Source organism: Scleropages formosus, chromosome 4, assembly GCF_900964775.1.
Source record: "Scleropages formosus chromosome 4, fSclFor1.1, whole genome shotgun sequence".
Classification (NCBI taxonomy): domain Eukaryota; kingdom Metazoa; phylum Chordata; class Actinopteri; order Osteoglossiformes; family Osteoglossidae; genus Scleropages; species Scleropages formosus.
Window position 1 is genome coordinate 10,543,029 of NC_041809.1, and position 24,076 is coordinate 10,567,104.

At 40.7% G+C, this 24,076-nt stretch overlaps 1 protein-coding gene across 1 annotated transcript; it reads left to right on the top strand.

The window, feature by feature from the left end:
• The first annotated feature begins 1,162 nt into the window (after positions 1-1,162).
• Positions 1,163-23,315, top strand: LOC108932714 (uncharacterized). Its single transcript, XM_018749282.2, has 10 exons — positions 1,163-1,292; positions 1,403-2,104; positions 5,520-5,574; positions 10,115-10,203; positions 11,223-12,321; positions 13,557-13,738; positions 15,387-15,555; positions 16,834-16,897; positions 18,419-18,518; positions 22,573-23,315. Exons 2-10 carry the CDS (start codon positions 1,715-1,717, stop codon positions 22,609-22,611), a joined length of 2,187 nt encoding a protein of 728 aa, XP_018604798.1. The 5' UTR covers positions 1,163-1,292; positions 1,403-1,714; the 3' UTR covers positions 22,612-23,315.
• The last annotated feature ends 761 nt before the right edge of the window (positions 23,316-24,076 follow it).

Genomic DNA, 24,076 nt, shown 5'->3' on the forward strand with positions numbered 1-24,076 from the left:
TCCTTTAGCACTGCTCATAGCAGCACTTAACCCAAAATCCCCCAGCTGAATAGTCAGCAGTATAGACAGGTACAGATGTAATGGATGAAAGTGTCAGGTCGTTGAATCAGATCTGGCCCTTCCACATTTCCTTTAAAAGAACGGTGAACTCAGTGGAACTGAGCGCACCTCTACGATTTCTATTTAATACTGCTCTACGTGTTAAGATGACAAAGCAAAGTAACGTCTAATAATCTAGTTATCTCTGAAATTCATTTTTTCAGTGTTCAATGCACAGCTATACAACAGTTAAAACCACTACTTTTTCTAAAAGATTTAATAACCAAAATTATTTCACAGTACTCAAAAGCCTGTTCAGTTAAACAAATGCAGCGTAGAAAAAAATTGTTATAATTACAAACTGTAATCGTTACAATAAAATGGAAATAACATAGTGGAAAGCTGTTTATCAGGTCACTGGTTTGTGCCACTATTTGTTTCCATTAAAAAAGTTTAATTTAACATTGTTTATAATGTCTCTCAAATGTCTGCCTGTTCCAGGAATGAATATAAATACAAAGCCAACCCAAACTTGGACTTCATCCCATGTTTTCTTTACCCAGTGACCTTGACCAGTACAGGTTAAATATATTAGATCGAAGTTGCTGTAAAGCATTTGTGACACTGTAATGAATTTACTTACAGATTCCTTCACCCATCATTTTTGTAATGGATATACCTATCCATACAGAGGAATATTTATGTAAGGTCTTGCTCAAGGACACCACAACGGGAGCCTTCCTTCGACATTTTCATATATACTGTCTGCTATCAAAAATTATTTGTATTTCAGCGATAGGAAGAATAATTCAGTATGTAATTCAGTTCTTCAAATTACTCTGGTAATAATAAAACAGGTCTGGCACAAGAGAGCAGCATCTATGTAAATATATTATGTGGTATGTGTCTGAAATAGAACAAAGCCAGAAGCAAGTTTCTTCTGCACATGTGTGCAGTGCTGCTGGTGACTTGCTGTTGCCCTCTCGGCTCTGTAAGCCTTTTTATTAATTCAAAGAGGCTCGTGTGGCGAATGAGCCTTGGTGCCCCCCCCCACCACCCTTCCCCTCTCCATCCACAGAGCTCCCCTACTCTTCAGTCACCACAAACGAGTGTGTCGTCTGCACATTTCAAGCCAAAAGCTTTCCCTCAAACTTCTTAGAAGGCGAGTGGGCTGTTAATAGCATTGCTTTCATGGAATTTCCTGATGGCTTCTGTGATCTTTTTATCATCCTTTGATGGCACCGAAAAATCAGGTAAACTAGAAATTTCTTATTTTTTATTGATATAATATGCAACGTTAACGGAGAAATCTCTGCTGTATGCTAATCATGAGATGATCTAAATTATACATTTTCTTTCTCAGATTTTGTTTTCTCTTGTGATTTCCATGCCTTTGATAACGGAACACTGTTGGAGAAGTAGATGTTTACCAAAGTCACCCTAGGACATTCTTGCCGTTTCTCTTGGCAACCGCAAGAGCTCTTCCAGACGAGCTCCTTAATAACGTGTGTGAGGGCCCTTTATGCAGCTGCTGAAATTTGAGAGCTGCTCACCCGCTACCTGAGACACAAGGAGTAGTAGGTTACAACTCAGCTGATCTTCTGTCCAAAGGGGTGGACTGGATTAGCTTAGTGAGGGAGCAGACAATCGGTACTCGAACCTTCTCACACCAGAAATGGAAATCTTACCCCTGGCTTGGATGCCCCATAACCACAAAAAGAGCAGTTGGAGTGACTGGGATGGGCTAGTGGGGGGGCTGAGGCATCTTTCGCAAGTCCCCATCCAAGACAAGACTTTGTGTCCCTCAAAGAAGACTCTGTCTACGCCTGGGCTACTCAGCAAGCCAACCCCGGGCTGTAAGGATGCTTCCATCTCCAGCTGCCCCGTAACAGCAGACCCCCCATTTCACTGTGATATTGCCCGGATCTGGAGCCCCCCAGAGACGGAGCAGGTCCGACTCTGCAGACTGGCCTCTGTTCAAAATGGCTGGCTGCCAGTCCAGAGAAGGGCAGTGGTGTACAGCATTCCTTGTCAAAGACCTGACCCTGAAATGATTCCATGCCAGGTAAGACACTCACCAGTACACTCATCCCATGCCTAAATATACCAGTGTTTCAAAAAAAAAACTTTTAATTAGATCAATCTTAAACCTGTTTTCAGTTTTCAATCTGCTTATTAGATTATGCTGAAGCCTTTAAGGACACTAAAGCAGTCTTATATGATTAAATTGTACCAGACATTTATAAACCATATATTGTGAGACATATTTTCTTCTTTGCACAATTTTAGCCAGTGGCATAGATTCAGTTCTTGTTTCTGCAGAAGGAATAATTATAATATCGACAAAATTATTAGTGTTTCAGTCAGAAGATATTGAGCCACAAGATACAGTTTTCATCTGTCTCAAAAGTAATAGCTCCCCATACATTCAGTGTTTCAGTTGTATAAATGAATGTGACTTTCTATGCCCTGAACAGTGAATTATGACATCAATTTCAGATTTATATTTGAATCACCAAACTCTTAACGCCATTAAAAATACACACACACACACACACACACACACACACACACATTTTCAGAACCGCTTGTCCCATACGGGGTCGCGGGGGAACCGGAGCCTACCCGGCAACACAGGGCGCAAGGCCGGAGGGGGAGGGGACACACCCAGGACAGGACGCCAGTCCATCGCAAGGCACCCCAAGCAGGACTTGAACCGCAGACCCACCAGAGAGCAGGACTGTGGTCCAACCCACTGCGCCACTGCACCCCCCTGCCATTAAAAATACATTTCTTTCCAAAATATTTATTCTCAGAAAAGTGTAATTAAAATGTTTTTCTGACAATTTTTGAGACTATTAAGGGGACATATACATCATCAGTTGTATTCTTAAAACAGTAATTCATGTCCATCAAAAAAGTGCATACAGCCACAGACGTGTGTGTTTCAAAGCAGCTGTGTTCATGAAACTTCTCTATCGATGCTTCTTTTCCCCCTCTACCCTTCTTCTGAATTCCAGGTTTAAATCCTGGAATTCCTGAAAGATTACAGTTCATGTGATCAAATCTTTGTCATTCCTGTTAACACAATTACTTCATGCTTGAGCAAACTGTTATAATTGAAAGAATTGTTTTGCATGCTGCTAAATTTGAACTCCAGCTGAAGTGTCAAATGAATCTGTTACTTTTTCACGACTGGCAATATTGCTCTATTATGTTTTTTTCCAGTCTATAGGTTTGAAATACCTGAGACAATGATGACTCGTTATGTCTCTTCACTGCAGTCTGCAAAATTCTGAGATTGTGTTGTTTCAATTCATTCATTTCTTCATTTTTGAGCTGAAAAGTTACAATATCTGTGTACTGATACTTGCCATATCTGATACTATTTTCCTACAGATTTCCCTCTAAAAAGCATAATCAGTTGACAAACTAATGAGATAAAGTTGCAATAAATGAGCATAATTTGTAATAATTAATCTAAAATCAGTTAGCACTTCTCTAATTCTCTAATCTAAACCACTCTACTTGTGGGTTAGAGCCTATCTTGGTCGAGTAGGACATGAGGCAAAGCATACCCTGACCTTGATAATACGAAACTTATCTAATAGTTTCATCTCTGCCATCTATTCAACAGCAATGACAGAAACTCCCTGTTAGAACCTAAACTGGTATTTTATACACAAGGTACATTTTATTAAACTAATAGAAGACAACCACATGTAGGGGGTGGAAGCACATTAACACACATGCTCTTCCCAATATGAGCCTTATTACAGTGGTTATAATGAAAAAAAACACACTAACACACCCACATACATGCTCCTCCCTCTTACATCCACCTAGATTCCATAGTCTGTGTTAACAAACATCTTGTTACTGTTCTTTGAACTGTGTACTAAAACACTCTGACAGGACAGAAACAATGCAAGGCTATGGAACCACTTTCATTTTGTTGGCTTCTACACTGTTTTTTTGTACTACAGGAAAGTAAATGCAGGAGCCAGTTTGACACATACCCAGTGCCCTGATTCAATGAGTTTTTGGACCATCTTACTTGCTCTTATTTAACAATGGATGTCGCAAAAGGCTACCGGCATATTGCCTTGTTTTCAGACTCCACCTTCTTGTCTCCTTTTGGTTTTCTCCAGTTTTTCATTCTGCCATTTGGACTTTGCATGGCCCCTGCTTTGTTTTAGCAGCATACTTACATAACATTATTATCTACAGCGCTGACAGGCAGAGGCATTTAGTACAGCTTAGGATGGCCCTGAAATCACTCAGATGGACTGGGCTTACAGCAAACCCAACAAATCGTTTGATTGAAAAGAGTGAGGTTCAGTATCTGGGGTTCCTCATGGGTGTGGGTTAGGTATTCCCTAAAAAGATAAGACTACAGCTATATATTCCTATCCAATGCTCAAGACCAAAAAGCAGGTGAAGCCCTTTCCAGAGCTGGCTAATTATTACCAACAGTTCCTTCTGAATTTTTAGGTCAAACAGTGCCTGACTGTCTTCCTGTCATGAAAGAAACTGTCTTCTCGATCTCTCTTGGCATGTTCTTCATGCTATAGACGGTCAACAAGTGCTTGAGGACTCTCCCAGGAAGCTGGTAGAGAGGGCAGCACTGTTTTGTATATCAGCTAAAGGCTGTCACCAAAGGAGCAGCATTACAGAACAATTGAGAAAAAATGTTTGGTTATCAAGTGGGCAATCTTGACACTCCAGTATTCCTCGTGGGACAGCAGTTCAAACTCCGTACCAATTATGCCCCATCTATATTGACTGCAAACCACGTAGGACAAAAACAGTTGAACAAAGGACCCCCTAATAAAGCTTAATTGAAAAAGTGAGTACTGATTTACTTTCACCAATACAATGAAGTCCCTCCAGAAGACCAAACTGCATTATTAATGCCTGAGAGCAACAAGACCTGCCAGCTAACCATTTGTACCTGACTGTGTATGTTTGTGGGTGTGTGTGACTGAGTAATTCTTTGGGGCTTGAAGCACATTTGATTGCTTGATGTTTTTCTTTTTTTTTTTTTTTCAAAAATGTTAAAATAACTAAAGAATCATTGTATATTTTTGTTTAATTCCAGTGGTCCTGCTTCTGATTTATTACTGTTTGAAGGTGAAATCTAATTTTCTTTTTTAAATTTTTAATGTTCTGTTTTCTTTAACAGCTCAGCAATTATTTGGCAGTTACACTTAAAGGTCTTCTATATCATCAATTAGATGATGGTTAGATTATACACCAGTTAAATTAGATGAAGTACTCCTCTTTAAAGAAAATAAGAAATACAATATAATATAACTTCACATTTACATGTCTTGTTATTGTCTTTCATACACATTGATTAGGTTATTAACTTTATTTCATGTGGCCAGGCAAAAAATACAGCATGTACACCAAAATTCATCAAGTAAGTTTGAATTTTTTTTTTTTTTTTTTATTTTGTGTACTGTACTTTTTTCCAGGGACAACAGCATCAGCAGAAACATTCCTCAAGAAACAGAGAAATAAGACACACAGGTAAGCATGTTTTATTACACAAATCTATTACATTACTGTATGCATTTTTTCTGAAGTCATTTAACTTCTCAGAACTATAAAATTTAATAATTCAGACAAACAATAAATATTTTGCAGAAAATCATACTTAGCAAAATTCATGACAGGTAATTTACTAACATTTAATTAGCATTATGTAGAAAATAATTTAAAGAAAAAAGACTATATTAAAAAGAATACAGTTGGTCCCCTTCTTACAAGTTTAATTGGGACAGAGATTCATTGGTTCATTACTGAATTGTAGTTCAAACATAACCAGTGGAAGACTGGTAAAAACAGTGTTGGACTAAGTCACTGTACTTTGAGAATGGCGTGTTTGTATCTCTATGCCTGCTGGTGAAATGCACTTTTGTTCACTCTGAGCTGTGCTTTGCTTTAGAGAAAAGTGCCCAATAAATGAATAAATGTAATGTAAATGTCAGCAGCCCCGACAGCTCTGTGGAGAGGGAGACAACAGTAGGCCTTTTTGGATGGGAACAGAGTGGCACAGCTGACAGTCTCTCTCTTTCAGCTGGGGCAGGTTGTGCCTGCTCCTGTATCTTCTGAATCCTGTGGCAAGAATGACTTAAATAAGAAAACCAAATATAAAACTGTATCCCAGAGCAAGACCAGGGAATTTGTGCTCATCTCTGGATCTGGGATCAATTACTGTAATTACCCTGTGGTTTAAACAAAATTTACTAATAACCAATACAAGTTTAATAATAAGAAATAAAAGCATAATCTTTGTAAATGTTTAAAAATATCTATGTTGCATCTTATTTACTTTGAAGTGCAGAGAGCAGGTGCACATGAACTCAAAGCCAGAGGTATTACATGAAGGGGTATGATGACAGAGCAGTGGCACTTCATTTAGAGGCTTAGAACTAGTAGATGTAGAACTCATAGGATCATCTACAGTGTTTTCATCTTCTGTTAGGCCCTCCACTCTTTTCAAAAGACCTAAGGCAACCCTTACTCTTCAGGGGCGGCTGGTGGTGTAGTGATTAATGCTGCTGCTGCCTTTGGATCCAAAAGGCTGCAGGTTTATCTCCAGCTGTTGTACCCTTGAGCAAGGTACTTCTCTTAAATTGCTCCACTAAAAATTACTCAGCTGTGTAAATAGGTAAATAGTTGTAAACTTCTAGTAATTGTTATCTTAACAGTTATTTGCTTTGGAGAAAAGCATCATCCGCACTACTAAACGTAATAAATGAGATCGGTGCATCGCGTGAAGCTTTGGCACGCAATTGAAAATGGTATGTTAACTCTCTTTATGCAAAAAAAACAAATACTTCTCGAAGTATGTAATGGTGAAAAATTTCTTACTCAAGCATTTGTTAGCTGGGGACCAACTGCCACTGCATAATTGTTGTAGATACTTTCCATATGAGTAAATAGCTCTTTAGTGTAAAACATTAACTTGTGCTTTGTCTTTTAGCCAGAAAGAAAAGATACCTTAAGTGTTGCTGTCTGTCAGTTACTTGTTAACAAAGTTGTTATTTATAAGGCTTTGCTTGTGCGCATTTTGTCTTGTTTTCGCAATAGCCCAGAGGCCCGTAGTGTCACACTAAATCCCTATTTTGTGTCAGGTGCTCTTTGCCAGCTGAATTGCTGCATTCAAAGGAAACAATACACAGAAACACAAGTCAAATTAGACTAGGAGAGGATGGTGCAAGACTGGGAGGAGTATTCTAGGCAGACAAAAGTATTTGGTAGACAAAAAACTGTGTTGGGTACATGTAAACTAAATCTGATACATCTTACAGTCTCCCTTTAGTCTCCATATGGCATGAGCTGGCAGCTTTTGTTGTTATACTTTTTTTTTTTTTTTTTTGTATTCAACCAGCCACAGCTGACAAGACAAGTAACAACAATGTGGAAGTCCATGGTACACTGGGCTTGTAAAACAAATTCAAAGCTGTCCTCAGTGGACTCTGCAGCTGTTCAGTCAGTTCCTAGTTTTCTTATAGAGCACGTTTATTAGACCAAGAGAAACCAAGAATGTGCGATTTTATTCCTTAGAGAGTTTATTATAATACGGTGCTGCAATATTTTTTATTCATGACTTTTTTGAAACTGGGACACATATTGCTATTGAAACTGAAATCAATTTTTCACTGCTTTATGCAAGAAATGCAGGTATACAGTCAAGATTTTGTGGTTGGATGTTTGTAATTGTCAATAGCAATCTGTCTTCCTAAATATCTGTGGTTTTTCCTAGCCGGTGGAAATACAGAGGTATTACTTTGAGAGCTAATCAGATGTACTGCAAGATTTCTGAAAACCAGAAAGAATCAGTCAAAAGAATTCAGTTTATGGAAGAAAATTGTTATAGAGGATACACATGCAAAAAAGACTGAGTAATGGGGAAATGTCTTCGGCTGCAGATTTGCTTCTTTTTTTGCTTTTATGAGAATAGGCCATTGTGTGTGTGTGTGTGTGTCTGTGTGTGTGTGTGACCACCCTACAATGAACTGGCATCGCCACTCCGAGCCTTGCACCGAGTGATTCTGGGACAGGCTCCGGACCACCGCAACCTTGACTAGGACAAGGTGCCAATACACAGCTGATTTTCTTGGGAAATCTGGCATTTAAATAATATACTGTTCTTGACAGAATTCATTATTTATCCACCACTATTTATCCTGGAGAGGGTCAAGGTGACAACAGGCCAAGCAAGACAGAAAATACTTTTATTTCTGCAACAACAGCCTACGGTTGCTCCTCAGAGATCACCAAACATTCCCTGGACAGACCAGGGATATAATATCCTAGAGATGAGTAAGATTGTATGATATATAATTTCTCCAGAGTTTCCTGGGTTTTGGTCTGCAATACCTTCTCGGTGAAGTATGCTTGCTAAACCTCCAACAGGAGGCACCCAAAGGTCATTCTGACTGAATGCTTGTACCACCTTAACTAGCCTCTCTCAGTCTGGAGGAGCAGGATCTTTATGCTGAGCACCTCCCTGATCATTGTGTTCCACAACTTGTCATGGAATGTGAATCCTGCTGCTCTGCAAAGAAACCCGATTTCTACCACTTGTACCCACTTGTAACCGCGAAAGTGTTTACTGCATGGATCATTCCTGCTTTATGAGACACTGGAACACTACCTGTCATGGTTCATATAAATGTTTTCCTCCGTTTAATGTACTGGAAAAAAGGGGGAAAAAACCTTGGTATGAAGAAAAATGCATGGCCTGTTGGTCAAAGGGAAATAGTTTTCTGCAGTTTCCTCGATTCATTTTTGCATCAGCTGATATGTTCTCTATAAACTAACACTTTAAACCATACACTGTTGACAGTGACAGCTCAGTTACAAGTGAGGATTTGCAGAAAAAAGGGTGAAAATGTTGGGTTCTTCAGATTTCAGCTAAGGGATTCTTCTTGCCTAAAGAGAAGAAGAATCTTCAGATTCTTCTTCTCTAAAATATATGTTCTTTTACTAAGTAGATGTTTTCTATATTTTCCATATTTTCAAATGTTTCATGCGGTATTCTCATTCTCTGATGGATATAACACTTGAAAGGTAAGTGGCAACAGAAGGTGGGAGGACAGGAAGGGATGTCTCTATGTGTCTGGATTTGAAGGTGGGGGATGGGGAGGTGTGGGGAGTTCTGGCTATCAAGGACTTTATGGGGAAACAGGTTGTTAATGCCCACTCATTACCATTGCTCTCAGCCATGGTGCCAGATGGCGACTGACACTGGCATAAGGGATGCTGTCAGTTTAATCTGTTTTGCTGTTGCAGACAGTTTTCAAGGGAAAAAATGTGATTAAACAATTAGTGTTATGCAGTTAATTAGGAGGTAATGACACAAATGATTCCACTGGAAATCTGTATGATCAGATATTTTCATTGAGTTCACATTCACACTTGGATTATACAGAGCCATTTACAGTACTTACCTTCTGAAGGATGACACTGTTTTATGTATTGTTATATATTTTATAGATTATTGTATAATATAGAATTATTGCTTTTTTCCATTACGTATACTTTAATCAAAAACTCAAGTAATTTAGCAAAGTTTAAAAATTAGACTAGTGCAGTTTTCTATTACTGTTTGTTGTGTACTCAGTGAAAGTATTGCGTTGCTGGGTTTCAAATTATAGATGAATGCAAGACTGTATAATTATTAATTTTTTTAATGGCTGATCCGCGACCATGTCGTTCAGACTCCAGGTGTCCGGCGCTCCTCGGTTTAGGAACAAATGCTTATTCAGCAGAGGAAACAACAGGTCACACCTCATCTCTCCGTATGGAGTGACAGCCGTGCGTTGTTGGGAAGGGGGTGGGGATCACACACCTGGCTTGGTCAGTCCTCCCACTGCTCTGTTCGTAGCTCCCTCCGTAAGGCTGAGCTCCTAGAAGCAGGGCAATAAATACCGGAGACCTGAGTCTCCTGTAAATCTGAAAACCCCACTCTATGCGCTGCACTTGCTATGCAAAGGATAAATTCAGCCTGGTTTGGATTTAAAAAAATATGTATTCCATCTGCATTGCACCTCCACAGATGAGCAGAACCTGGCACAGAAAAAGACAAACTTGATGGGATTCAAAACTTTGACATCTCCTGCAGAAGATTCATCCAGGATCAGCCAGGTAAATGTGCCTTTTTATGGATATCTGCTCTTGATCCATATTCATCCGAATCACGTTCAATAAGGACTAATTGGAAAGTTATGAATTCTGGTTACTAACTTTAAAATACACGTTTTAAATGAAATAAATCAGTCATCTTCACTTAAAGACATTTTATTTTCTTATTGCATATAAAGAATCAGATTTGCTTATATTAAGCTATTAAATTAACATTTAAATTAATTTTGCCTCTATTTTCCTTCTCAATCAATCCATATTGTATTTATCGGTTTTACCTGTTGGGTTGCATTATTTGCAACTTTTATTTTCTCTCATAAAGACTTGTGGAGTAGACGTTACAGTGTAACATTCACCGTCTGAAACCTGAATCTTTTACTTCTGACTGGAGGACAAGGGCCCGTTGTCGTATTCAGTACCTTATTGTGAGCTGCACAAGATAAAGAGCTGTTGTTTGAGTCAAAACTATTTAATAAACTTTATCAGAAGGGCACTGTTGACAACCTGCACAGCTTTCAGTTTGCAGAATGTAGCTCTTCCATTCCCTGGACAAATGTGTGCTTCTATGTCTTCAGTGTAAACAAATCCCAGAAACTGAGCGGTGGCTCAGTCTTTCCTGAAAATCTGGTTACTGACCAAGATAGGAATTAAAATTAAAATACTATGGAAAGGCACTCAGCATGTCTATAATGCCATCTTAATGTAGCAGAATGTGAGCCATTCCCTTTTTACAGAATTTTGTATGGACCATTAAGGATGTAATTTGACACATGCTTAAGACTTGTTTTTTATGATTATGAATAGAAACCTTTCTTTTTTTTTTTGCTGGAAGGCATTGACACTAAAGTTGATATATAACATTGCTGCCCAACAGGTTGTAGATTAACATGGTCAGAGAAACTGACAACAGTGGTAGCCAAAAATAACACAATTTTTTTGTAACTCAGAGTTGTCAGATATGAGTCAGAGGAGGGTAGAGCCCAGGACGAGGTAATGATTTTTCAATTTATTTCCTGACGCAGGCACCTGGCAAAGAAAACACAACTTCCCAAAAGAGTAATTTGCCCCCAAGTCAAGCTGGCCCCTGTAAAGAATGGGAAGAGGTTCCGAGATTTTTTCCTCTTCTCTCTGGCGGGATGCAGTTGGATGACCCTGGCAAGAAGAGCTGTGTGCTGCTCTCAGCTCAGAGCCCACCATGGTCCCCGAATGGCAATGCACAATCTGCACAGTTGGTGCCAGCTGGCACTGAGGCGAAGATGAGCTTTTTGTACATAACCATCACCTCACGGAGGATCCCCCAGGGGCCTGATGCTGCACCCCTGGTGTGTTCTGATCTCAACACCATGACCCTGCCTGGTAGAGAGCAGCCAGATCCCACCCTCATCTCCCCTGTCGCTACTAGGGGACACACCCAGTCCAACTGCAATGGTCAACCACCTGTGGGTAAGGAAAAGGCAGCCATCATGAAAATGAAAGACTACAGACTGTGTTTTTGTTCTAGCCAGAGGGTTTCTGGGACAAGACTAACTGAGATTAGGCACAGCTTCAGCAAGATGGAAGAGAAGAACACCCCCATTGGTTCCTCCAGGTCCTCAGTCTGGAGTCCTTTCCACTCCTGTGTTCACCTGAAGGTTCCCTCAAGTCACATAAAATCCATTCTGTTCCTGACCAAGTCACTGTTTGTGTCATTAAGAGAGGACGGCCTGGATGTTGAGACCACAAAGTCAGTTATTTATAGGTCCACCCTGTCTCTTCAATTACAGAGTAACTCCATAAAGACTACCTACAAACCAACTCCTCATGACCCTCTCCAGTTGAGGAGACCTGTATCAAAAACATCTAAGAATCCACTGAGCTGCTGTGGGGTGCCGGGGGACATGGCACTTGATCTGGGCATCACCACTCCTCCTTCATCAGTCCAGTGGAGGTCAAGACTTCACGTCCGCATTTGCAACACTGAGCCTAAGTTCAGTGCACACGCTTTATCTGCTGGATGGCCACCTGGAAACTCGAATGAATCACCTCCACAAAATGCAAAGCAAGTTGGAATTGCAAATGAGGACACTTGTCTTTGTTGGACGCGTACCAGAGGCTTACAAGCAACTATCGGGACAACTGAAGGTGAGAGAGTCATGGTGTTTGAGCTACTATATGAAGAATCTTCATGCTAATGCTGTTTCCCGTGGATCTTTGAGTGATCCTCATTTACATATGAGAGCGGATGAATGCATGTACCTAGATGTCCTATGATATGATATTCATACGTAGTCTAAAGCCTCTTTAACACTGCTTTTCACCTTTGATTGATTCTTTATATCTAGTTAATAGGTCTTGCTCTCAATCTGCACACTTACATGCATACCAATAAATCATCAAGGGCATCACATGGTTCAGTAGATGCACATCGCCCTCTACAGATGTTGGGAATTTCTTACTGCACTCCTCATTTGCCTATTGAGTTATTGCGATGTTGCAGTAAATTAGAAGTGGAAAATGGCTGTACTGCACAAAACCAAAATACCTTTAACATTTATTTGATCTGAGGTCAAAACAGGTTCTAAAAATGAGGCAAAAGTGAAGGGTTTGACAGTAGAGTGTTTTTTGGCATACAGGCCTAAACAGGATAGACTGAGTTTGGCTGAATTAGTGATAAGGAGCTAACAGCAGGAACAGTGAGGGCAAACACAAAGAAATTTGGAGATCAATATGTTGCACTCAGGGTTTCATCAGTTACTGTCTACATACAGTTCCTGAAACAAGAGGAAGAAATGCAAAATGAAAAGTGAATCGGAATCAAATCACGTTCCTGGTCCGTAATCGAGCCTTTTTGTCTTTTCATTTCTTTTGCTTTACTATAATGAAAGTTGGATGTGCTCGTGAACAATCAGAAACAAAATCAAGCTAATTCAGTAGAACCCACCACATGATCAAGGCTGGCTATTGTAGACACAGAATTGTTTTTATTAAAGAATGAAGGATGGCCACATTGTACATTTTTAATATTTTCAAATGTGCAAAACTGAATGTGATGCATTGGAACCTCACTCATCCTTAGCCTTTCATTTTTCCAACTACGAAATCATGTCAGAATTAATGAATAAATAAATGAAAATAAAATAATTTGTTTTACGCTGTGTCGGAAGAGCCCAGGAGAGGGTGCGCTGCAATCCCTACTGACAATATGAGAGATTCAACATTTGTTTGGAGTCCTCCAGAAAGTGCAGGAGGCCCGGAGCAGGATTAATGTGCCAGATGTTGCTTTCCGATCACCGCTACATTACATGCTCTTAGTGCTGCTCAGCACCTCAAATAGATCCATTTAAAGTTGTAAGTGTGGGTTGTGCTTACCCCATCAGTTGTGGATGCCGGGAGCTTCAGAAGGACAACATGCATGGAGGCTGGGGCCAAACACGGTCCATGCGGAGTGGAGAACGTGGGCTGTGTTTCCAGGTCATGGAGCCCAGTGGTCACAGAGTCAAACCAGCCACAGTCACGTGTCAGGCTGGAGAACACTACGCTGGATGGCCTCACACTTAGAGTAAGTTCATGGAGACCTTTGACTGTGTAGTAAGTTAAAGTATTTGAGGTTGTGCACTTTGTAACATTTTTGTAACAGGGGCCTGCATGAGACTTATCTAAGAAACAGGATACACACACGCACACATTTTCAGAACCGCTTGTCCCATACGGGGTCACGGGGAACCGGAGCCTACCCGGCAACACAGGGTGCAAGGCCGGAGGGGGAGGGGACACACCTAGGATGGGACGCCAGTCCGTCACAAGGCACCCCAAGCAGGACTCAAACCCCAGACCCACTGGAGAGCAGGACTGTGGTCCAACCCACTGCGCCACCGCACCCCCAAACAGGATACATTATTATTATTATTACATTATTGCATTATTATTATTTACAGTGCAGACATGCGTCATTTAACAGTAGGGATACGTTCTGAGAAATGTGTCATTAGGCAATTTCGTCGTTGTGCAAACATCATAGAGTGTACTCATACAAACCTAGATGGTATAGCCTCGATCATAGAATGTACTTATAGAAACCTAGATGGTGTAGCCTCGATCACAGAGTATACTTATACAAACCTAGATGGTATAACCTCAATGCAGTCAAGAGATGTGGTAAACATGAGATTTATGATGCTGCTGCCGATGTAACACAGCATACTGTTTTAAACACACACACACACACACACACACACACACACACACACACACACACACACACACACACTGTCTGAACCGCTTGTGCCATATGGGGTCGCGGGGAGCCGGAGCCTAACCCGATAACACAGGGTGCAAGGCTGGAGGGGGAGGGGACACACCCAGGACGGGACGCCAGTACGTCACAAGGCACCCCAAGCAGCACTCAAACCCCAGACCCACCGGAAAGCAGGACCCGGTTCTACCCACTGTGCCACTGCGCCCCCCACTACTGTTTTACAGTTTTTTTTTTTAATCAGTAGAAAGAGTCCACTGTAAAATAACGAGAAAAATTACAGTACAGTAAATACATAAACCAGTAACATAGGTGTTTATTATCATTATCAAGTATTACGTACTGTACATAATTGAATGTTCTACACTTTCATACGACCGGCAGTGCAGTAGGTTTGTTTACACTAGCACCACCATGAACATGTAACACTTTGCGCTACGACGTTACGACGGCTACGATGTCACTAGTCGATAAGAATTTTTCAGCTCCATTATAATCTTATGAGACCACTGTCATATATTTGGTCAGTCATTAAGCGAAACGTTGTTAAGCGACGCATGACTGTATATTTATAAAGGTGGGAAGTGCTGAACTTAACACTACCAGTCAACAATCTGACTACACCTGAGCAACACCTGTATGGGACGAAGTGGATAGAAGTGGGAAAGTACTCTAAACTCCCAGGTGCCCCGCCGCTGTGGGAACTGCTGCAGAAGAGCTGGGGTGGCATGTCAGCTCATCTCTATCAAATGTACTCAAACTTTCGACTTTCGCTGTATGACGATCATATGTGTTTGATCCACATGTTCTCAAATAGAGGCCCTCTGCTGAATATGCCGAAAACACGCAAATGAAGCTGGCATGGATTTAAAAAATCCTTTTCTGTATGCCGGGCTCTTTAACTGAAGTGTCTCCATGAGCTCTCAGCTACAGCCTCACGGGTAATGACTTGCAGGAGGCCCTGGAGCTGTTCCGTCCAGAGTTCATCAGTCGCTCCCAGGACAGGGTGAAGCAGCTGGAGCAACGCACCCAGGAGAGGAGGACTGGCCAAAGTCGGGGGCCTGCGTCAGAGGCCAGAAGAGGGCGCCGCAGGAGGAACTGCACTAAGCCCCTCCCTCTTAGCGGTACCTCCCATGTTGTTGCTCGCCTCCATGCACCTTTACCTCCGATGCTGTCACAGCAATGCACAAAGCACTACGTATTCCCACCTAGCAAAATTAAACATTTCTCAGAAATAGTTTAATGAAATTGTAAAACCATTTGACATTCTAGATTGAATTTAGTTTTTTTTTTATTTATTTTTTATCATTGGCATAAAGCAACACACAAGAATTTGAGACAGGACAAGATTTTCCCCTTTTGCAGATTTATGTATTTCTTTGTTGTTTGCGCATGCATTTATTCATAGAGCTATCAGACATATCAGACTGCCGTCCATCTTCAGAGTAAGATGTATGACAGGCGCGGTACCCTCGCAGTCGGGCCACGTTATCAATTCCTCTGGGATTTTCCTTCATTTGCTGGTAAAAAGCCAGTACCACAGGTTTCTAAACTCAGAGCGTGGATGGGGGAGAGACGGCGCTATCCTGAATACATTTTGTTTATGTTTATGATCTCCACAGCCCTCTAAAGGAAATCAGAGATTAATTAAATGTTGCGCCCGAACAAATCGATTGATGAACGCGTACCTTTTGCTGAAGCAATGACTGCTCTTCACTTCAATAAGCCCGTAATGTTCCCTCTAGAGCTGAGATCTTGTGGCTTTATACCTTCCTGTTTACAAGAACAACTCCAGTTACATTTTATGGAGGATATTTTAATATTAGGAATGGAAGTGATTAGAAAATTTTATGGAGACTTAATTACAGTGGATCATGTTCTCGCACAGTAAGACGGCAGATGTGGAAAATACCAAGAGGGTTCTCGAGCATGGAATCTGCTTCTGCCTTTTTATTTACATTTTCATGCAGGTAGTCTAAATATAGAGAGGAAAAAAGGATTAATTATGCAGTCAGGACCTGGACGTGCTGTGCGCGCTCAGTGAGATGTGTCGATAAGAAGCAGTCAGACCTTCTCAGCCCCAGGAAGAAACACATACACACACACATTTTCAGAACCGCTTATCCCATACGGGGTCACAGGGAACCGGAGCCTACCCGGTAACACAGGGCGTAAGGCCAGAGGGGGAGGGGACACACCCAGGACGGGACGCCAGTCCATCGCAAGGCACCCCAAGCGGGACTTGAACCCCAGACCCACCAGACAGCAGGACTGTGGTCCAACCCACTGCGCCACCGCACCCCCCCAGGAAGAAACATTTAAAAAAAAAAAAAAAATTATACAGTGAATTGAAATGTTCCCACTATGACTTGGTTCCGGTGCGTTTGTGTGTTTGTTTTCAGATAACCTTTACAAGCCCAAGGAAAGGGCCATCTCAGGGAAGGAGATGCAGCGCCGATCCAAACGGTGAGTAGCGGAGGTCCAGCTCTCCTCTTGGTGAAGGGCTTCAAACCTAAATGTTCCTGGTTTAAGGTCCACCTGGTACTGTAGTCGTTACAGCTGCCACCTGACACTCAGAGGACCCGCAGTAAAATTCCCTTGATTAGAAGTATTTATCCTGTACTGCACTAGTAAAAACAGGTAAATCACAGTAAGCAGAAACGGGCCAGTAATTCAAAACCAAACACTGTCTCACAATGCCTGGGTGCTGTGAGAGGACATGGATTCGATCCCCGCTCAGTCTGTGTGGAGTTTGCATGTTCTCCCCGTATCTGTGTGGGTTTCCGCTGTGTGCTCTGGTTTCCTCCCATAGTCCAAAGACATGCTATTCAGGTTCACCCATAGTGTGTGAGTGATCGAGAGAGTATGTTCTGCTGATGAGTAACCCAGTGTAAGTAGGGTATCTAACAGTGTAAGTCACTTTGGTGAATAAGGTGTGTGGGCTGATAACACTACATAGAGTTCATTGGAAAGTGCTTTGGAGGAAAGTGTCTGCTAAATAAATAAATGTAAACGTACAATGGAAAAGGGAACATGCCTGATGCTCCTTTTCCATCTGTGCAGACGTATAATTCATTTTCCTGTAGATTTATATTGTCAGTCTGTGGCCAAATGTCTATTTTAGCCAAAATGACTCATTATTACCCTTGTTTGCTCATTTCGCTGATGCGTTGCTCCAAAAAAAACATAATGTTTGGTTTGCACACTAAACTATTTATGAAAACTTACCCATTTATAGAGCTCGGTCATTTCTACATTCACATTTACATTTATATTTATTCATTTAGCAGACACTTTTCTCCAAAGCGATGCAGATCTCATAGAAAATACGATGTGTACACTACATTAGCAGGAAGAGAGACATAGATTCAGACTGTGATTCTTAAGTACAATTTGTTTCGTTCCAGCGTATGAACCAACGTTCATCTCACAAGTAGCTGCATAAAACTTTACCAGAATATCCACGATTCCTGATCACCTTCCTAGTAATAATTTTATTTATTTATTTTGGAGATACATATAAGCATTTCTGTTACATTACAGGAGTAGATGTGTAAAGATTTTTACTCCAACTTTATCAGTTCAGGGTAAACACCTCGATCAAGGGCACTACAGCAGGAGGCGGGAATCAAACCTGGGTCCTTTGATTGCGAAGGGTCTCACTGCTTTGCGACAAGAGATTTGGTGCTGCACCTTCCCATAAACAACACATCCCATCAGGCGGTGCAGATTCTAGGTTTCCAATGTTTGCTGACAGCACGATAATGAATCTTAATTCGCCGATAAGGGTACAATACAAGCTCCGTTCGTGATAGTGAACGAGCGTCTAGGGGATGTCTTATCGTCTCATCTGGGATGTCTAGCGCATTCTCTTGCTGATAGAGGAGCCTATCTAAATTCCCCTGTGTCAGCATGGTGTCTTGGTGCCCCTGCCCGCCCCCAGCAGCCCCCTTAACTTCTCTGTGTGTCGACTGCCTACGCCAACAGGATTTATAACAGCCTACCTGAAGTAACCAAGAAGAAGGAGGAGGAGAAGAAGAAGGCCGCGTCGCACACCAATCGGCTGAGGGCCGAGCTCTTCAAGAAGGTACGGCATCTCAGCCCTGTTCCCTATGGGCGGATCATGACCCTGAGCTTCAGCTCCCACACACACACACACACACACACACACACACACACACACACACATGCATGCATCCAAAGAGTTTCAAAGCATTTTCATGCATTACCAATACAAATGTCCTGACCATTGGATACATGCAAAAATTCCTGTTCCATAAGGACATAAGAAACTACTACAGTCCTTTTACTGAATATGGAGAATATTCCAGAATGGTTCTGAAGTAATCTGACAGGGAGCTATAGATTCTGCCCAAATGCTGAAGCTGAGCAGTAGAACGCTCACCCCTGAGAACAGTCCCCACAAAGGATGCGGCGGAGCATCTTCACATTATATGACTTTATTGACAACGATTTGGCCAAGACGTCACAAACTCATGCCGCCTACTTAAAGAAGGTGTAGAAAAAAGTGCTGTGCAATTGTGTGGCGCTCTGATGTTTAGCCAATATGAAAGAAAACCAAGTGTCTCATTAGTAATTTGTTGGCATCCTCGTGCTGTGAAAGAAGTGAGAATACACTGCTATTTTTAATGAAAATACCATTCCAGAATGGTCCCATTGCCTGTTTTTGCAGATTTGCTCCTACCAATTTTATGTAAAATGTGACTCTGCATTTGTAAAACGAAAAAGTCTCATACAAATATTAAACCTTTAAAAATATGAGATATTGTGGCTATAACAAAAAAAAAAAAAAAAAAGTGCTGCAGTCAGCATTTATTTTTCAAGTTTTTTGGAATAAAGTCAGGAATCATATTAAGTGGGTCTATGTGAAGTTGCCTTGAAAAACGGGAAGACAAACCTGCGTTTATGTAATTGTACATTTAGTTAATTATTTTCTCCAGATTAACTTACAATGTCAAACCACTTACAATTATTCACACGTTTGTTCAGATGGATAAATTTTACTGGAGCAATTTAGGGTCAGTACCTTGCCCAAAGGTATTACGGTTGGGATTCAGACCTGCAAACTTTGGGTCCAAAGCCAACACCTCTAGCCACTATTCTACCACCTGTCCCAGAGTTTTGTAAATGAAAAATGAAGGGTCAGCATGAGCCCAGGTAATCTATAGAAGGCTGTGATGGGAAACACAAAGCAAGGGTCATTTCAGGTGTTCCAGTGAGTAAGAGGGGGCTGAAAGAAGGAGACGGTTCAAACAGAAGGCGCTTATCCAATTTCAGAAGTTCAACTTCGCAGTGTGGAGTTCGCTGCTCACACTGACAGGGTGTGGTGTCATTACCTGGTGTGGGGAAGCATTACTCCATCCACCAGGCAGGTTTCCTTCCCTGAAATCCACAGCTGCATGATAGCAATGTGTGAGTCAGGAAGTGTTAGGTTCCCTTATAGCCCAGCCAAAGTTACTTTATTCTTAGCTTTACTGTCTTGGGGAACCACTTTGTCATTCTAGACAATTTTTACCAGTATAGACTGAGTAGAGGGAAGGGTAACCTTGGCATATCAAGCGAAGGAGCACCTAGACTAAAAAAATGTAATTAAATGAATAAATTTAAAAAATACACACACACACACATTTTCAGAGCCGCTTGTCCCTTACGGGGTCACGGGGAACCGGAGCCTAACCCAGTAACACAGGGCGTAAGGCTGAAGGGGGAGGGGACACACCCAGGACGGGACGCCAGTCCGTCGCAAGGCACCCCAAGCGGGATTCAAACCCCAGACCCACCGGAGAGGAGGACTGTGGTCCAACCCACTGCGCCACCACACCCCCCCATTAAAAAAATAATAAAAAAAAATAAAACTCAATTCAGTGGTGAACTGTTATACATAAGAGTGAAAAACAGGACATTTGCAGGTGTTTTTGCAAAACACACATGTTGATATTCAGTGTACATCCAGCAGGGGGCACTGTTTAACTTCCTTTTCTACACTTTCTTTTCTCATCATGCTGTTTTGATGTATGGAAATTACTTTTGTAAGTCTTTTATTCACGAATAATATTGCTGTCATTCAAACTATTTCAAAATTTCAAGACATGCCATCCAGACAACCAAAATCGACGTTTATTGGTAAAACCGAGTCACGTTTTGAAAGCATTTGGAACTAAAATAGACTCCTCGTTGACGATATCAGTTTTTTTTTTTTTTTTTTTTTTTTGGATGTTGTCTTAGCATTAGGGTCTGATGGGGGTCTGATTGACACATTGTCACGGGTCTTTGTGTTGAGCCTCCTGACAGTTGCCCCCGACAGCTGTAGCCCCGCAGGCATCCCTGGGGAAACGAGGGCCTAGAAGGATGGAGCTCATCCACAGCGAAGGGTACTTGTGATGTCAGTCTCTCATTAATAAAGAGCCCAGAAAGAAAACGAAAGGTGCTGTGGCTTGGAAAGACGAAAATGATAAATCTTACGAATGAGGGAGTTATGCTGGGCAGCTGTTAGACCAGTGGGAAGAGCTGCTTTTGATTGAATTAACAGGTCACGGGTTAAGGTCCTACCTCCTACTGTAGTTCCCTTGAGCAAGGTACTGACCCTAAATTGCTGCGGTAAAAACTACCAAGCTCTAAAAATAGGTGATATAAGTAGCTTGATGTTGTAAACTGGCTTGATGAAAACTGTCAGTGGTTGGGTTGAACGTAAGTAGAGCTTTTTCTCTTGCTTTGGAAACCACACATTTACATTTATTTATTTAGCTGGTGGATTTTTATTTTATTTATTTAGCTTGGGTGGATGGACTTATGTTTCTTGTGTTCATCTCAGGTAAGCAGTGGTACAGGATCGTTATAGAGGTAATCCCCGATTTAAGACGGAGTTCCCTTCTGATGACCTTGTCATGAGTCGCCTTTGCTGTTAATTGCAAATCCCTTTATAATGTATAATATAAGCCATAATAATATACAAACGCTTAACATGAAAGAATGCTACGTTGTCTGATAGGGCTTTTTTATATTTTTTTCACTAATTTTACTAATTTTCATACTGTACCGTCATTTATGTCACGGTACAGTATGACTATATTTTCATTGGGCTCTATTTTCACTTTGGTTGCAAAATCTGTTTCCTTCCGCTTAGTCATGGTAGCAAGCGACTGTAAGAAATGAATGAATAAATAAATAGAAAGTAAACTGAATGAAAAAAAGTTGCTTGAACGGAATCACACGCAAAGCAACATTTTTGCAGTACCGTCAGAGCGGACATCATTAGGTGTTACAAGCAAGTGCTGGGGTTTGAAACTAATATTATACTGGGATTTGAAAATAATACAAAAACCTGACGGGATAGTTAATTTAAGTGACATATGTTGGAGGTGGTGGTAGGTATTGGCAGAGAGGCCCATTTTCCTCTGGGTAGATTTATCCTCTTTGTTCAGATGTCACACGAAGTGGATGATCCAGGTTTAGTAAGAAGCCTTTTCCCAAATAACTACCACCAAACCATCGGTTTCAGTGGCTTCCTAATGTCAATATGTCAATGTTGATACCCTCCAAGTATCAATGCTCCTGCCGTGAGCCCTGTGTAAGGATGCTGGTGGCAGTAAGAAGACCATAATGCTGAACAAACCAGTTTGGCCCAGTTTGGCCATGGTGGTAAAGGACACAAATCTGTGTCCAGAAGGCTGCCTTTTCCCAGAACACTCATGTCTCCAACTGCTCAGGTAAAACATCCAGTGGGGAAACATTGAAGTAGCTCTGGATGAAGGTATCAGTCAAGCACATAACAGAAAGAAAAAAACATAAAAAAAATAGCTCATAAAATACAAAAGATAAAAATAGCTCCAATTTCAAGGAGCCATTAGCCTGATGGACATGGCGTGCCAATAGAGAAAAGCAGTCGAAATAAAAGATGATGTTGAAATAAATAACGTTACGCTATTGTTCATTTTCGCTGAATAAAAATACCAGGTAACCCTTGTGCAGATTCCAAATGGGCACATTTTGAAATATGTGGTGGAGAACTTTGAATGTAAATGAATACATTCTACATCGCTTGTTTATACCATGTTCCTAATATTGACCTTCAGTGTGATTCATAATTTTGCAAGTCAACGTAGGTCTAACTTTTTTTGCAGAAACTTCTTAACCAGGTTCTTCAGAGGAACAGTGACTGAAGAACACTGATTTCTACATTACCATATGGAGAACACGCTGATTGCTTTGCCATTTCAGCAGCAATTTTCTCTTCTGCCTACATTAAATCATGTTGCATTATATATCATTAAATTAAGTGCATTTAAGGTCAATCTCGACAGTTTAAGTTGCACAGCCATTATTTACGCAGATAACATGGTTTACCATTGCTTTCTTTTTTTATTTTTCCTTTTTTTTTTTAAATGCTGTCAGACATTCCCATCCAATAGGGTCAAGAACATGGTTACATGGGTAAAGTAATCATTGTGAAAAAGTCTATGATGATGCTGGTTGGACATTTCTGATCATGAAAGATGTCCATCCCAGGAAATAACGTGTTGCCTTTTTGTTGGAGAGAAATTCGTTACGGCATAGGTGTGCTCAACTGTTCTCATTCCATATATTTTTTCCTCTCTTTAATAGAATTACAAATACTTGAGTTAATCTGGAACAATGTTTTCTTCTGTACTAATGTTCTTGTGCTATATGGAACATTTCTTACTTCCCACCCTGAAACTGACAGGCATCCATTCCGGCCCATACCACCCTATGTCTCCAGAATGGGCTCCTGTCCCCCATGTGCCTCTGTTGTAGAATCAGTTATTGATAATGAATGATTCAATCAATCAATCAATCAATCTATCCCTGTTACTAGTTAGATTTAATGCCGATGTGTGGATAAGTGACCCATCGTAAGTAATGTATCTAACAGTGTAAGTCATCTTGGTGAATAAGGTGTGTGGGCTGATAACACTACATAGAGTTCATTGGAAGTCACTTTGGAGAAAAGTGTCTGCTAAATAAAAAAAAAATAATAAATGTAAATGTCATACTGAAGTATATGTTTCTAACTTCTCTACTACTTTATTACACCCAATTTCACAATTATGCTTGGGACAAAATAAAGGAGGACATCTATCTTTTTTACAAGAGGCATCTATATTTTAATGAAAATAGATCAATTTATAGAGATGTATTTAAGTATCCTAAAGTAAGAATGTTCTGCTTTTTATGATCATTGTGGTGATGTTTGCCAGCAATAGCCCATTTTGACAAAGAGAACAGAGGCTTGAATTCCAGCCCATAACTGCAGCAGAAGCTAAGATGGACACTGGTGATAATTTTATTACTGGTATGTTGTCTTATTTCTCATGATATTACCAAAGAGGACAAATGATGTAAAATCTGAGATTTAAAAATACATGTAATGTGTACATGCAAAGCAATATGAATGTTTACATCCTGGATGGGTAACAATTTGAAAATCAGATTGACTCCTTAAAATCTTTGTGTCAAGACTATAAATATATCAAAAGTATAAGGATACATATTAGTTTGAATTTACAGGGTTGAATTAAATAAAATGCAAAACATAAATTATACTAAAAATGCAGTTTATCTTTTGTTTATTCTGCAAAGACAATTTATGCATGAATTACTAATGAC